The sequence below is a fragment of the Theobroma umbraticum genome, unplaced genomic scaffold (assembly GCF_002168275.2).
Source record: "Theobroma umbraticum cultivar Fairchild unplaced genomic scaffold, ASM216827v3 scaffold_30.0, whole genome shotgun sequence".
Classification (NCBI taxonomy): Eukaryota; Viridiplantae; Streptophyta; class Magnoliopsida; order Malvales; family Malvaceae; genus Theobroma; species Theobroma umbraticum.
This window is the reverse complement of record NW_018397254.1, coordinates 12,683,387-12,699,933: the sequence shown is the minus strand read 5'-3', so window position 1 is coordinate 12,699,933 and position 16,547 is coordinate 12,683,387. Positions and strand designations below refer to the sequence as shown.

At 34.7% G+C, this 16,547-nt stretch overlaps 3 protein-coding genes across 3 annotated transcripts; 2 read left to right on the top strand and 1 right to left on the bottom strand.

Moving 5' to 3' along the window:
• The first annotated feature begins 4,562 nt into the window (after nucleotides 1–4,562).
• On the top strand, nucleotides 4,563–7,018 carry LOC110416907 (cytochrome b-c1 complex subunit Rieske-4, mitochondrial-like). The gene is given in 3 exon segments (XM_021429050.2): nucleotides 4,563–5,143; nucleotides 6,156–6,637; nucleotides 6,640–7,018. Coding segments are annotated over 3 exon segments (825 nt in total). The 5' UTR covers nucleotides 4,563–4,962; the 3' UTR covers nucleotides 6,802–7,018.
• Nucleotides 7,019–7,467: 449 nt separating this feature from the next.
• LOC110416461 (uncharacterized) lies at nucleotides 7,468–10,167 on the bottom strand. The gene is made up of 6 exons (XM_021428462.2): nucleotides 9,877–10,167; nucleotides 9,363–9,621; nucleotides 9,162–9,198; nucleotides 8,633–8,738; nucleotides 8,331–8,441; nucleotides 7,468–7,789 (listed from the first exon to the last, which is right to left on the bottom strand). The coding sequence occupies exons 1-6, from the start codon at nucleotides 10,054–10,056 to the stop codon at nucleotides 7,673–7,675; spliced, it is 810 nt and encodes a 269-aa protein (XP_021284137.1). The 5' UTR covers nucleotides 10,057–10,167; the 3' UTR covers nucleotides 7,468–7,672.
• A 1,297-nt stretch (nucleotides 10,168–11,464) lies between these two features.
• On the top strand, nucleotides 11,465–15,127 carry LOC110422172 (putative beta-1,4-xylosyltransferase IRX10). The gene is made up of 4 exons (XM_021435978.2): nucleotides 11,465–11,941; nucleotides 12,484–12,872; nucleotides 13,878–14,119; nucleotides 14,407–15,127. Exons 1-4 carry the CDS (start codon nucleotides 11,848–11,850, stop codon nucleotides 14,918–14,920), a joined length of 1,239 nt encoding a protein of 412 aa, XP_021291653.1. The 5' UTR covers nucleotides 11,465–11,847; the 3' UTR covers nucleotides 14,921–15,127.
• The last annotated feature ends 1,420 nt before the right edge of the window (nucleotides 15,128–16,547 follow it).

The following is a 16,547-nucleotide window of genomic DNA, read 5'->3' as shown; positions in this document are numbered from 1 at the left end:
GGTTGGGCCTCCTTTTGAATGGTAAAAGTCCGAACTAGTCCTTTAATTAGAACCCACATAAGACTAGCCCTTATTAGGTCAATACTAGAATTGGTCTGGTGCGTTGTGTTCGGTTCAAATAAACTATGTCGAAAAGAGGTGTGGATGACAAAACATAAATACAAAAAAGTTGTTACAGTTTTGATTACCATGTGGAAGAGTTTATTATAGCTGTTTAGGGTTATAGGGTTATAGGGTTTATATAAATTCACTGTTTGTGAGTAGAAAATATGAGGCAGTGTTTCTAATCCTATACATTCATTGCCATCTAGTTAACAAAAAGTCTGTCTATGAACAAAATGAAGATCATGATGTGATGGTGTGTTTTTACAGATCTTTGTATATACACAAAAGTTAACATTATAGTGTTCAATTAATGATGTTGCCTGTCTACAGAAAATATAAGGTAGTGTTGCCATGATTGTGAGCAAAGTTGCAGAATTTCTTACTATTAGGGCGGTGGCTGAAGAGTCTGCAATGGGGTTGCACTTTGATGATTGGATTGTTTTGGAGAATCCTTTGTAGAGGTAAAAAGAAATCAAAACTTAGGTATCGTAATGAGTAGATGAGCTAAGATATTAAAGTGAATGAGATAATAATATTTGGTAAAATATAAAAGAAGGAACAGTATTGTAAGAACAAAATAAACATGAGTCAATTGTATATAAAGAGTAAATATAAGTAGTTATGGAGATGAAATACATATGCTGTCAACATGTAATGCTTTGAATCAATCGTAATCAGAGGTACCAAATGACAACAGATTTATCAAATTTCAGCAATAAAGAAGAAATTTTTCAAGAACATGAACTTACAGCTTCTTAAATATAAAATTATCAATAATAGATCTGCAAAAGAAATTCACTTCATTTTTTTGTCAAGTACTGTAATAAACCTCAATTTACAGTAAAACTTTTATAAAGTAATACCTTAAGGACTATGGACATTTATTAATTAATCGAGATATTTAATCAATAAATTAATAATTTATTAATTTATACATACATCCAAACATTTGACTTATTGGTTAGTGTATGAGTAGGGTTCGAATATCTCTTTTTTAAATTAAAAAATATTAATTAATAAAATATTAATTTAGCAAAGTATTTTTAATTATTTTTCAAAACATTAAACTCAATATATGTATTATGTATTATGATTATACGAATATTATTTAATTACTAAATTACGAATTATCATTACTTGTGACAAACAAATTATTGAAAATGTCATGAGAAATAACAAAGAAGATGAAGTTTGAGACAATGGTTCTTTACTGGAGCCTGTCTTGCGCAAAGATATACTTAAAGCAACAATCACATTACATAATTTTCTCTTACAATACGAGAATTCTATACCAGAGCTTTTTAATGCATTAAGAAATGTTATATATAAGGTTCAAAGAGACATCAATATCAAGAAAAAATAAGTAACATTGGAGTCATATTTTACAAAAATCTCTTAATTGAGTCATGTGTGTGTGTATATACAATATTTTTGATATATAAGGAGATTATTAATTTATATATAAGTGGGATCTATGTGTTTTTTTAAAAATGTATTATACTATAATTTTAGTAAATTATTAATCTACCATGTTGGTCTCAAGTTGGGACCGATAAAAAATATTATTTAATCGACGTTACTAATTTATTGAGTGTTAATTTATAAAGGTTTTACTGTAATAGATTTTAATATAAAAGCTTTGTATGTTTGCCTACTCCATTTTTTCGAGACAACAATAGGGGAAGAAAACTAAAGAAATAAACCTATTAATAATAACAAACATATAAGCTTGTTTAAGTTGAACATCAGTATCAAGTTGAGTTTCCACTGTAACATATAAGGGAAAAAAACAACCATAGAATGAATCACTTTCAAGCAATAATAGACAATCTGAAACAAATAATATGTAAGTCCATCTCACAATTTCTTTTTAGGTATATGTTTTATAAGTTTATATACACAAAGGTGTATATTATAAATAATAATTTTATAAGTTCTAATTTTTATAAAGTTAACACAAAATAAAAAGTAAATATATTTATATTTAAAGAATATATACTAAAAGGATATATATAATAGTAATTATATTCCTCATAAATTAACACAATATATAAAGCATACTTATTACAAACAATTACAAGTTAATTAATAATCATAGTTTTCTAAATTAATTTAATTAATAATATTGGTTTGTATTTAATTATATGAAATTAAGAAAAACATAATTGGATTTGGATATTAGGTATTCAAGGGGTGATACCGAACTCTTTATAAGTAGTAAAATTACTACTCGAACCTTGTTTGAATCCGATTATAAGGCACTTTAATCCTATATAATCGGGTTGAGTACCTACAGGTATTTTATAACAAGATACCCATTGCCATCTTTATATGTATTATATACTTAATAGTGTATTTTTTCATAATTATTGCAGCCATGATGACAATCAAACTGATGACATCATCAAAGAGTTGATCTAGATTGATCGCAGCAGCTTTATCTCCATGTAGAATAACTTTTAAGCTCCTATCACTGTAATTAAAATAAACTATTGATAAGGCATATTGTAATTTGGAATGTTTTGATTAGTAAAAAACATGTTTGCCTTTATTTAGACTTGAGATCTTCAATATAGAGGTCACGTTTCTTGACCTCATTTATCCGATTTTGAGAAATAGCCTTTCAATAGTGGTCATTGATTTTAAGGCTTCGGTAAAGTCTGCCAAAACCAGAAATATATAAAGAGAAAAATAATAATAACTATTGAGAACATGAAATTAAGAATAACAGTGAGCATTTTAGAACTATAGCTTTCTTGTCAAAATTGAGTCATTGCATATAGTATTGAGTTGATCAATGGACGTAAAATTAAAATACCATGCAGGGTGTGGACTCAAAGCTTTCTGGATTGGGTGGATGATAATGTTTTTCGTAACATGCCCATAATATTTGAAAGGATGGGATTGACAGACGCTTTTTTTGTCATTGATCTGGAATATGTTGATTTGATAATGACATCCTTCTTTCAGTTGAAGTTGAAGCTACGATGCATTTGAATTCTTAATCATTGTTTAAAAGTAGTATAGAAATTACTCAGACTAACTAGCACTGTTAATCAGAACATAGTAAAAAAAGCAAATAATGACAACATAGACATGGAAAAAAGGCATATCATGATGCAAGCACAATATGTACAAAACATAATACATAAAATGAGCAAACAAACTATAGACAAATGATAAAATATCATGTCATAATTGACAATGTTCAAAGGAAAAAGGATCCTTGTTGCGAAAACAAAACAAATTTCAGTAAGTCATAACAATAGTTGTGCTGTCATGGGATGGTCCAAATTTCTGTAGAGATAACATTCTTTTTCTTGCTAAAGCAAGAACTCCATGTATCACAGGTTGTCGATGTTATATGTCGACCAATCCTTCTCTTAATAACAAGAAGGATTTTTTTCACACAGAAATTGGACCATCAATAAAGGTACAAAACGTTTATAAAGTGAAGAAATCGTGAAATTCCTATGTTAAGAGTTCTTAGCAGTACATGAAAACCAAATACTTTCTTAACATGTAATCTTATCCAGAATATTAACTTAACAAATGGTTACGCATAAAATCGAAATTAAAATGTTCTCGTATTTTTGTTCTAGAAAACAAAATATCCACACCCATATGTAAATAAAAGCATTAAAAAGAATAAAGCATCTAATCAGCAGTAATTAATGCAAAAAGCTGAGATAAAAATGAATCATAGCAAGGAAATTTCATTTTCATATGTACCAGCGAATTAAAATAATCATTAAAGTCAAAGTAAGTGAGAAAATAAAATTATAATAACTTGCATAAGTGATATCTATAATTAAACCCATAAATAAATAATGAAACATATCTAAAGAAACAGTCACATTTCAATTAAAAATCTCAATAACAAAACGTTGGAAAAAATGTACAAAATCAAATCCAGTACCGAAACACCAACAGCAGAGTTGCAATAGCCAAAACCAAGAAAAAAAAATACACAAATTCCAAATCAAAGATGCAAATGAACACCACCCCATGTCCAAGTCGAACCAATTTTCCCCAAAAGAATATCACCCCATATCCCATTCGAGCCCATTTTCCCCATACAACAATCACCAAAGAAAGAAAAAAAACATAAATAACATGGAAAAAAATAAAGAAGAATTTGTGAGGAACAACCTGAAAGCCTGAACTTCTTGACACTTGAGAAGCCCTAACAACATAACCATACAGAGAGAAGGCAAACAAATCCACAGATACACAAACATAGAGAGTAGTCAAGGGGAAAAAAACGATACTGGCAAAAACAGTTATAAACTTCCGAAAACACAAAAGATAGCAAGTAAGGAAGGTAGCAGGTCAAGGATACACGCAGAGAGGACAACACCAAATACAAACACGACATCCATTTCAGACTAGACACGTTCATCAGTCGTACACAATGGAACGGTTAGGTCTAAATCCTAAGGGATCAAAAGGCTCTCACGTGAGCCTAGAAACAGAGATGAGAAAATGATCATCCTTGCCCCCTGCCCAAGCCGACTCGAAACAACTTTGAAAGCATAATATGGCGAAGGCAAAAATGAAATATGAGAAAATGAAAAATATCAACTAGATTCGAACCGACCCGACGAGAGTAGGTTATCGACGCGCCTCACATCTCTGAGTATGTCTCCGAAATTCTTTATTCCGTTCCACCAAAAACGACAACGTATATATCCAACAAATGCTATTTGGATATTAAAACTCCGACAACGTATATCACCCCATACGTCGTTTTATTTCTGCTTCCAGACAGGCCCTCTCGTCTGACCAGAGTTATTAAGACTCCGAATTATTCTGTCCATAACCCTAAGCACCTAAGCAATCCAATAACATTGAAATATGCTGAGAATTGCAGGGAGGAGGTTCTCATCTCTTCCATGGAGGTCCTCCGCCTCTCTCTGTCGGAACAATCCCCTTAACGATGGGGTAGGCGTCGTTTCTGAATCGCCTTGCGTTTCCAGATCCGGTCCCGCTCTTTCTCCATTCACTTTCAATTCTCAGCTTCCAAATCTAATTAGAGGTTCATATTTTCTCCCTTTCCTTTTACCTTTCCATTCCAAATTTCTAGTGTTGTATTCGTATCTTTGACTTGTCTGCTTGATTTCTTCTTTATCATTTTTCTGTTCTGCTCATCGATGATATATCATATACGATATGCTAGATTTTATGTCTGCTTGATTGCAATGAAGTTGCAGGATATAGAATCGAATAACCTCGTTTTAGGATTTTCAATATTTTGTTTCTTTTTATTATTAAATCCCTCATTATATCTAGCTAATGATTTCAAAGTGATTTATTGGATATGTATTACTTGCATTTTGCCACTGAATAAAAGCGTGGAGCTGATTTAATGTTGTAGAGATAGATGTTTATTTTGAATCATTTATGCTTTTGTGAAGGCGTACCTGCTCATTTATGCTTTAAAAAGAACGAGTTTTGGATTTTTTTTTTTGTTCTTGTACATTGTGTTTATATTTGATATTCAATAGAGGTATGAATCAAAATGGAAATTAAACAAATTTGTGTTCCTTTGCTAAGAAATTTGTGTTCGTTTGCTTGGTGCAAGTGAGAAGCATGCACCCACATGCACGGATGAAGCCATTAGAATCAAGGATTCATTTTTCTGCAGCGAAATTGCTAAGCTTGGGACAAATTTTCACATTTTAAGTCACTGTTATACTGAATGGCAATATATTCAGAACATTCTTGAGTTTAGGCAAATCAAATGCCATATAGGCAGCAAAGTTCTTCAGAAAAATACCTTTGCAGTACCTTTATGCCGTAACTTTTCTTATGCCGATATGCTGCAATTCATGATATGTTAAAGCGGCTATTTTTGGCAGAGGCCTGAAAACTTGTGCTTGCAATGCGCAAGCTTTTTTTTTTTTGTTGTGTAGATTAACACCATATGCGAGCTTGATAATTTATCTTGAGAGGGCTTGCATGTATGGTTTATGTGTACTGGCTGTTCTACTTTATATAATATATGTGTTTATGTAATTCCATCTGACAGTTGTTTTATCTCCTTCCAGGTTTCTCTTCAGAAGCGCTCACCCCGGGACATGATATGGGAATGATATCAGATCTCCCTGCTACCGTGGCAGCTGTGAAGAACCCTAATTCAAAAATTGTTTACGATGAGCATAATCATGAGCGTTTTGCACCTGGCGATCCTAGCAAGCGTGCATTTGCTTATTTTGTCTTGACTGGTGGCAGGTTTGTTTATGCCTCCTTAATACGTCTTCTGATCCTCAAGTTTGTTCTGAGCATGTCAGCCAGCAAAGATGTCCTTGCCCTCGCCTCCCTTGAGGTCGACCTCTCTACCATTGAGCCTGGGACTACTGTTACTGTCAAGTGGAGAGGAAAGCCGGTTTTTATCAGACGTAGAACTGAAGAGGACATCAAGGTAGCTAACAGTGTCGACATCGCATCCCTTCGTGACCCCCAGGAGGATGCGATCAGGGTGAAGAATCCAGAGTGGCTTGTTGTTGTTGGTGTCTGCACCCATTTGGGGTGTGTATACCCCTGCCAAATGCTGGTGACTTTGGTGGTTGGTTCTGCCCATGCCATGGCTCACATTATGATGTGTCTGGTAGGATCCGCAAGGGGCCAGCACCATACAATCTAGAGGTACCCACATACAGCTTCATGGATGAGAACAAGTTGCTGATTGGGTGAGAAATTATGCGGAATCCATGTTTTGTGGAGTAATCATCTTACTGCAAAATGGCATAATAGAATTTTTCTTTACACATGAGGACTGAATTTATTAAGTTTTTCTGGATTTTGTATCTGCTTCTGTTGTAAGACAGGCGGAAGTTTTGACTAACATAACAGAAGATTTGTTGAGCATTTTCAGTTTTAATAGTGCTTATGCATTTATTCGTCCAAATAATCCCATTTTGTATATGTGTGTGTGTATTTGTTTTTTTTTTTTTTAAATTTGAACACCCCTCTGCTGTTTTATGGATCAATGATTGTGTAATTGACATGTATGGTATATAAATCTAATTTACAGCAATAAACTCGGAATTTTAAAATGGGTAAGTTATATATTGAAGAACACACTGGCCCTATCTGAGATTGTTCCTGGAACATATCTTAGGTCACTGTGAAATTGTGGTCATGAATGAGGACATGATTGTATCATTAGTTGGATAACAACTTTAATCTAGCTGGAATTATGATGATTGCTTTCATTGAGAATATAGGCTTTAATACACGATATTTATTGAACCATACGAAGGTCAACGAGATCCATCCTTTTGAGCAATTGTTAGGCGATAACCCATCAGCCACTGCCAGTGCTGTGGACATTATGCATGCACGCATAGAGAGAGAGAGAGAGAGAGAGAGAGAGATTATATTCATTAAAACTGCATAAATATTCAGGAGTATACATATCCATAATCTCAATAGTGTTTGTAAAAGATTATGCCCCTTTAAGGGGAGGGGGATGATATCGAATGCGGATTTGGAATCTCCTTGTTTTGTAGTTCTCCAGCCACGTCTACAAGGTCTAGTGCAGAAAAAGGAAACTTGGGTCAAGTTAGCAGTGCTGGATAGGAACTAATGGCAGTTTGCCCCCATATATATCTGGAAGTTGGCTAGCATCAATGTCCCTAAGCAAAGTGGCTGTCAGCTTTTTGTTCTCAACAAAAACTATCTGCAAAAAAAATTGGAAAAGGGGCAACCAGAATTATGTTAAGGTGACAATGAACTTAAAGAGTTATTGAGCAGAGTGGTTTTATGTACATCCTAAATTCACACCCACATCAACTTCAAGCTTGTATATTCTGCTTTTAAGTATACACAAATCATGCCAATACCTTTTCCTGGTCTAATCCTATCTTGATGTGATAAATTTCACCTTGCCAATGCCTCTCTACCTTCTCGATTGTGGCATACAGGTCTCATTAGACAATATTGGTGCTCAATACAGCTCCAACTATTTATTTTTCTGAAAGTATTTGTAGGATACATATAGAGTACTAGACACCTCAAATTGACAATTGACAGCATGAGCCTCCAAATATAAGGAAAAGCTCTTAGAATGAAAAATGAAAGCAACCATGTTCGACATGTAGTTATGTCCAACATTCATGCACAAGTCCAAGCAACATAGCTGGTGCTCCATTGTTCCGTGATTTAAGTCAACATGAAAGAACATGCATTTTTTCCAAAAGGAAAGGCATTGCATGACTTACCTTCTTCTTGGTTCTGCTGTCGATGAATGGGTAAATAACCTTCCAGACAGTCATGAATATGTAAGGTACATGAACTATAAATAATTTGGCAAGCCTCTCTGGATAGCAATCCTGTAATCAAGACAGTTGAATTACTGCTATGAGTCTTCCTGGAGCAACAGATTTCTTTACAAGTCATCTGATATGACATATTTTTATGGCTGTCTAAATGCATTAATAATGCAATTGATTTGTTTATTTAATTTTATAAAATCAATAATGTGAAATTTCTCTAATGACTGGTAGATGGTGGAAGATCAAACCTGCAGGATTGATAGAGATGCCATATAAGCACGAATGTCACTATTCGAGTATCCCCATCCTTCAAGATCTCCAATTGCCACAAACTTTTCCTGCCCTTTTGGCATTCTGAAACACCAACAAAATAGAAACTAAGCATGATTCCTTTCACTGGGATAAATAAACTATATGAACATGAAAGAGGCTACTAATTATTTTTACCAGAGATTCAAATTGATTGTCTATATCAAGGTGCCTGATCTTAGGAACAGTGGGCACTTAACCACATACCTTGATTCACAGCAATAGATATACATTGATAATTTTGAACGCTTCTATCCTAGCTAAAAACGAAAAGTTCCATTTTGCAAAGGTAATCTGTGGAAGATAAGAGCGGCTGGCTGATCATGAACAAGTATATTGACTCCACAATTCTAACAATTGAGTTCTGGTCCTCTCAATCAAAAACATATTCTTCTCCACAGCTATGATATTTCACTTCTATAAATATTTAGTTACAAAGTTTCTTGATGGGTAGAGAAGTTAATTTACCTGGCACATATTTTCTCCAAACTGTAGACAACAAAGCCTGCAAAAAATAAGGCATATCATAACATTTAGAAGGAGACATGTCCAGTCATCAATTGCAATTATTTGTTCAATTCACATCTGTACTTTTTAAGCTGAAATGGCAAGAAACAGAATTAGAAAAGAAGCAGTGTTTGCAATGTGCTTTAAAATCCATAAACATACGTTTGAACTCCTCCAGATTTCCTTTGGTGGGCTTGTGTCTACCCCCGAACGCAACAACAATAGGGCGGCCCTGTTTATCAAGGCCTTGCATGCACAGCTTGTCATGAGCTAGCTGACTGGAAATCTCGGATTCAGATATGAACCCCTTTGGCACAAAAGTTTTCCTCCAGATTAGGTACTTGAGGAACATGGTAGATGCTTTCTCTATATCCAAATCACGAGCTCGCAGGAATCTCCGGATCATCAAATCATCGACATCCTATGCGGGTAATTGAACAGAAGATATTTGTAAACAAAAGCAGAGATTTTTAACATAGCTGAAGTGCTTTCTTGATCGATGTCTTTACGTATAACTAATATATCATTCCAAAAAAGAAGACTAAGAAAGAAACTAAGTCAAAGCAGGGGGAACTTTGAAATCCCATTGCTATATTTAGCAACATATCATATCCATTACCAATGCACAGAAGGATGCAATGCCCTTTAAAACAGTACAAACCATGGGATGGATTACCTTGGCAGATGGGTCTTCTCTCTCGACAAGAGCCCTCATAATGCCAACTTTGCTCCGCTCTATCTCATCACTTATCTCTATCCTGTCTACGTTTTCTTCTTCTTGCTCCCCTTCACAGTCTTTGAATTCCATCTCCGTTTCTTCTTCACTCTGCTTCACTTTCTCCTTCTCCTTGTCCATTTCTCTTTCTCTGTCTCACGCAGTCTATTTTGGTAAAAACAAAACAGAGAGAGAGAGAGAGATGTCAAGGCGTTATAAATGCGAACAGGTTAGTTAGATGAGGAAAGGAGACCCAGAGACTACGGCATCACCGGGTTGTGATATTTGGTAAAGTCACAACCTCATTTTTTCTTACGGCGTGGGTGGGATTCTGTACAAATCTTTTCCATCTTTTCCCGTTATTGAAAAATTAAGGTCTCCATTGTTGAATATTGACTTAACCCCGTCCCTTTTTCTCCGTTTTGATTTCTTTATATTTAAATTAATAACAATATATTAAAAATAAAAAAAAATAAAATTACATATCAATCTATAAATTAAATATTTTAACATAATAATTAAATATATTAAAAAAATAAAAAAGGATGTATATGGAGGGCCAAGGTTTGCGCCTTGGGCTGATTGTTACTTTCTCTTGTTAAATAGTTAGGCCAATCCCTCCCCCCAACCGCCTTTTAAAAAATTAAAGTCAACGATTTCATATCCAGCTGTAGTTGCCTTCCAACCACCATATGGTTTCTTAAAGGCTCAGTTCCTTTCCCACATTATCTAGGATATTTATACCATCTTTATGTCAAGGCATTTAATACTCATTACCGATAGGCTGAGGTTTTAATAATAATTCTGAATTCAAATCAACAACACGAGGTCATGATAATCGCAGGGTGCCCATGATATCTTTCATCAAATATCAACATGTGCATTATAATCTTTATAAATTAATAATTTTGATTAAATAATATTTTTAATTTTTCATAACTTTAAATTAATAATTAGTTAACTTTATAAAATAATATATTTTAAAAAAATATATAAGTTTTATTTGATATATAAATTAATAATCTTTTTATACATTAAAATTATAAATATACATAGACTTAATTAAGAGGTTCTTATAAAATAGGACATCTTACTTGTATTTTCATTGACAAAGATTCAATTAAATTAAATAAATTTTAATACTATTTAAAGATCTATTAAGTGTAAGAAAATCTTCACTTATGAATTTGAGATTTATTTTATTTTTTTATAGATGTGGGATTTGTGACAGACACATAAGGTTTTTTTTCATGGACGACTGACTATGGACCTAAGGGTACGAAATGGAGTGTCCCGAGCTAAACATTAGGCCCAAAACAAGGGAACTACTGTGAAAGAAATTGCAGTGGGCTCTGAATGAGCCAATTGTTCTTAAAATTTGTTATCCTAGTGAACAGGGATCTGCAGGCCCAATACAAAAAATCACGGTCCAACAGGATGGTCGACGGTCGACGGTCGACAGTCGACTGAACATCAGCTATGCTTGCTTAATGTTAAATTGTTAATAAGCCAAGGAGAGACGGACACGGACCCGCCATCAAACCGGCAAAACAAACGCAGCTTTCAGAAGCATCAGGGATACATTTTTTCTGTACGTGTTGTTTACAGTTCAAACATCATGCTGGTATTTTCAAAAAAAAAAAAAAAAAGAAAATGTGCTCTCTGTTCCTTGAAGCAATGCCTCCCAATTTTCACTTTCAATTCCCCAACTGGAAACCTCCATTTCCATTTCCATTTCCTCCCACTATAACCTCAACTCTAAGAAAACTCACTCAACTACTCCTCCTAATGACGTCCCACCATATTTTAAAATATGTCGTTTATGTTTCTCTTAAATATGGCTGTTCCTTCCGTTCCACCTCCAATCTCAGGCAGGACCCATTTTCATTTCTTTGTTGATTCCCTTTTTTGGGTTCTTGAGATTCTGCCAAAATGAGGCGATGCTTGTGGGGGTTTCTTTTTATTGCCTTTGCTTTAGCTTGGAGCATTGCCGCTGAGCACAACCCTCGTACTGAGAGAATTTCTGGTATCTCTTGTTTCCAATGTTGCTCGAATGTGGTTGGATTTTAAAGCTTGTTTTCTTTATAAAAATAGCCTTTAATATATCAAGCTTATACTCTTGCTGTTTATGGTAGCTATGGTCTGGGTTTGAACATTGATTATCATCTTCTACAGCTTTGATTTATCATACAGAATGGAATTCAGGTTTAATTGAGTTTTCATGGTCTTATGGAATTTTACTTCTATACTATTTATAAGTATAAAAAGAAAACCATTATTCCCATCATTACCACCGACTGTTTATTTTTTTGAACTAAACTTGTAGACATGCGTTGGCTGTTCTACTAATTTTGATTTAATCAATTTCTAAAATTCTTCTAGAATGTTTCAATGGCGCGGCTATCGCATTTATTGAGTTGAATGAATAAAAAAAATCTGAAAATTACTGAATGTAGGAAACCCAACCTTGCTTTGCCCTATTAAAATGTGAGATAATTGATGGTTTATAATCTGGTGTGCTATATTACTTAAAACTGTTGAATCTAAAATGGGATTTGAATAATGCAGGAAGTGCTGGTGATGTCTTGGAAGATGATCCAGTAGGAAGGCTGAAAGTTTATGTTTATGAGCTTCCAAGCAAATATAACAAGAAAATCCTTCAGAAAGACCCCAGATGTCTCTCACATATGTTTGCTGCTGAGATCTTCATGCACAGGTTTCTTTTATCTAGTCCTGTCCGAACCCTCAATCCTGAGGAAGCAGATTGGTTTTATACCCCTATATATGCCACTTGTGATCTTACACCTAATGGCTTGCCATTGCCCTTCAAGTCTCCTCGGATGTTGAGAAGTGCAATACAGCTTATTTCCTCAAGCTGGCCACACTGGAATAGAACAGAGGGGGCTGATCATTTCTTTGTTGTGCCCCATGACTTTGGAGCATGCTTTCATTATCAGGTAACTAATTCTATACTTTTCTGTAGCCTTACATGCTCGTATATTGATGCTGGCATATTACTAAACCATATATGGGATACTTAATCATGTTTTGCATCACTTGTCAAAAAAAAACAAAAAAAAAAAAATCATGTTTTGCATCCATTTTAGCATAAATCTTCAAATAATCATAATCTCATAGTCTATCTTGCAGCCTTTCACCAAAAGTACAGGGTAGAGTTAGAAGTCATGCTTTGCCAAGAAAGTATGTTCAAATCATCTGAGATGGCTCCATCTCAAGAATGATTATTCTCATGCGTGTGTTGTTTCTAAAAATATCATATATTGAATGACAAGAACCATTAAAGCACCGTTTAAGCTTTTTTAATGTGCAGGAAAAAACATTCTTCTATGGGCTTTAATGGAATAGCATTGGAATTTTTGTGGGTGCCTTTTACTAGTCCAATAAAATCTGTAAGATTTGGCTGGAGAAACTTAAGACCAAGAATTCAGAATGCCAACAACTATGGAAATCATTTTAAAGTTAGAAAGATAAAGAATTCATACTTTAGTTCTAATCCTATCATATTGCGATTGTCGATAAAAAAGGGTGTGCATTTCAGCAAGCAATATATGGCATTACTGATGTGAACTTGACTCCTAGATCAGTGTTTTTAGGATTGTTTTCCAAGCAAACAATCTAAAACATGTGATTTGCACCTGCCACTCATAGAAGTAATAAAAGAAAGGATTTCTATTCTGGACTCTGGTGGTCCTTACACAAGGTGTACTAGTTTGGGATTTTCTTGAATTTACAATGAATTTGTAGTCAAATATGTACCTATGATGTCAGTTTATGTTCAGTGTTTGTCTCATCAAATCCTGTATGCGTCTTTATTCCCTTCTATAATTCTGGTTAGTATGCAACTGAATCCGCTTTATATTTTAGGCACTAGACTGATTATTTTCTACCAACCACAACTGATGTATAGAGTTAGAAATTGTTTTTTATTATATCTTGTCCAGGAAGAGAAAGCTATTGAGCGGGGGATCCTTCCAATTCTCCAGCGTGCTACCTTAGTTCAGACTTTTGGGCAACGGAACCATGTGTGCTTGTATGACGGTTCAATCACAATCCCTCCTTATGCTCCCCCTCAAAAGATGCAGGCCCACCAGATTCCACCAGATACTCCACGGTCTATTTTTGTCTACTTCCGTGGGTTGTTTTATGACGTGAATAATGACCCAGAAGGTGGCTACTATGCAAGGTGTGTTTCTTTAAAGCTTTGGTAAGTTTAAGTTTAGACTAAGGCTTAGGTAAAAGTACTTTCTTCCAATGGAAATGACCTCTTTAATTTGCATTTTTCTTGTGTACTCTAAAATGACTAAATGAGGTAGACATGAGACCTTATAATCTCTCCTCTAGCCTTGATGCATGACCTTGTCCTTCGTTTGGGTCTGGCTTCACCCTTTACATCAAGTTGGAACCTAATTTTGCAGCTGTGTGGCTGTTAGTTGAATGTATATTCTCGCTGATTCTTTTCGTGATTGGCAGAGGTGCTAGGGCAGCTGTTTGGGAGAATTTTAAGAATAATCCACTCTTTGACATCTCCACTGAACATCCAACCACGTATTATGAAGACATGCAACGAGCTATATTCTGTTTGTGTCCCCTAGGGTGGGCTCCCTGGAGTCCTAGGCTGGTTGAAGCTGTAGTATTTGGCTGCATCCCTGTCATCATAGCAGATGATATAGTCTTACCCTTTGCTGATGCTATTCCCTGGGAGGAAATCGGAGTGTTTGTTGCCGAAGAAGATGTTCCAAAGTTGGATACAATCCTCACATCTATACCACCGGAAGTTATTTTAAGGAAACAGAGGCTTCTTGCAAATCCTTCAATGAAACGAGCCATGTTGTTTCCACAACCTGCACAACCAGGAGATGCTTTCCATCAAATATTGAATGGCCTAGCTCGTAAATTGCCACATCAGAAGAGTATTTACTTGAAGCCTGGTGAAAAGATGCTGAACTGGACAGCAGGACCAGTTGGGGACTTGAAACCTTGGTGATGAAACTGTTCCTCGATATCCGCAGCTTCACCCTCAGGTGTACCAAGTCGAGTTAGGTGTTGGCCTCATGTAGAATTCTAAAATTTTTGTATAGAAGCTTACGTATGGAAATACATACTTGGATATAGATGGATGACGCCTTCCACTTCCACATGTAAGAGTAGCAACAATTGTTTTGATCTTAAATTGAATTTTATATTTGACCTCCATTCCAGTATCCGCTGGTCCTCTGTTGCTCAGAATGGATACAGGGGACCTGTTACCTGTATTTGAGGAACTTTCGTCAATGATTTGGATGAAGAATAGTTGATCACCTGTGGCAATATGATACTCAAGTGGCCTTTGTGGGTGCCATAGCCTTTGGCACAATTCACAATCGTTGGTACCATGACATTTTTTAATTGTTTGGGTGGGTTTGAGTTGTGGAAGCTAAATGAAATACAAATTGCATCCCTTTGATGATGATAATGGTCACATTAATCAGGGTAACGCAACTCTTCAATCATGATAAGGGCGGGCCACTTGTAGCTTAGGTAGCTCTTGTAAGTGTTGATGTTAATGAGAAAAGAATCATGTGTTCAAATGAGGCAAAAGATAGGGTACTATTTCTCCAAAAGTCAAAATCCACATGTGAATGAGGGATCAAGTTGATGAGCAATTCAGCATTGATATGCATACTTCCTAATTTGTTTGGCCGCCATTCACCAATACGACAAGTAGGTCCAGTCTATTGGTTTATTCTTCAATTAATACCAAATTTGATTTAGAAATGTTTTTTTTTATGTGGTCATAAAAACAATAACATGGTATGGTTAGATGTCATCATCTCAATTACATTTTGCTTCATGACATGACTTGGCATGCCTTGAAAATCCAATATTGCCTAAGCAATTTTATTAGCATTCTAACGTTACATTTTTACACTCCGTATTCACGTGACTAACTATTCTGAAAACCAGAAGAAATCACGTGACCTCAGTCATACATCTTGTAATGTCTTGATAATGTTTCTAAATGTGAGCACAAAGCTTACAAAGCCAAAAGAAAGTAGGTAGAGCACAACAATCAAAGCCCAAATAGTAGCATTGTTATACTCAACCAATTATAGTCCTTCATCACGACATTATTATTTTAAAAGCTCTTTTTCTTTTTCATAGCAAATGCAGAAATAAATATGAACAATTTGTCATTTTATATGTATTTTTTGCGAACATTAGCTATACAATTGAATAAAATATAAAAAATATATTAAATATTGTGAAATATAACTTTGAAAGAGAATATTAAAGAAAAGTATTAAAAATGTAAGAATGTGAGAAAATCTTCTATTTCATTTCTTGTTTCAATATCTTTACCATCAATTACAATGCTTCTATTTATAGGCATACATAGGTGGAGGAGAAATGAATTTACATAAATAGAAAGGATGAATTTAGTAGATATGATTGTACATACACTAGATGTAACTAAGAGATAGGTATGTACTAACATAAATATGTTCATTGGATATGGGGAGATATATTGGGTATTATGAAATACAATGGATATTCACATATTTCATAACATTTCTCTTTGAATATCCATTGCACCGCCTCATTAAAAACCTTAAGCTGAAAAAACCCAGTGG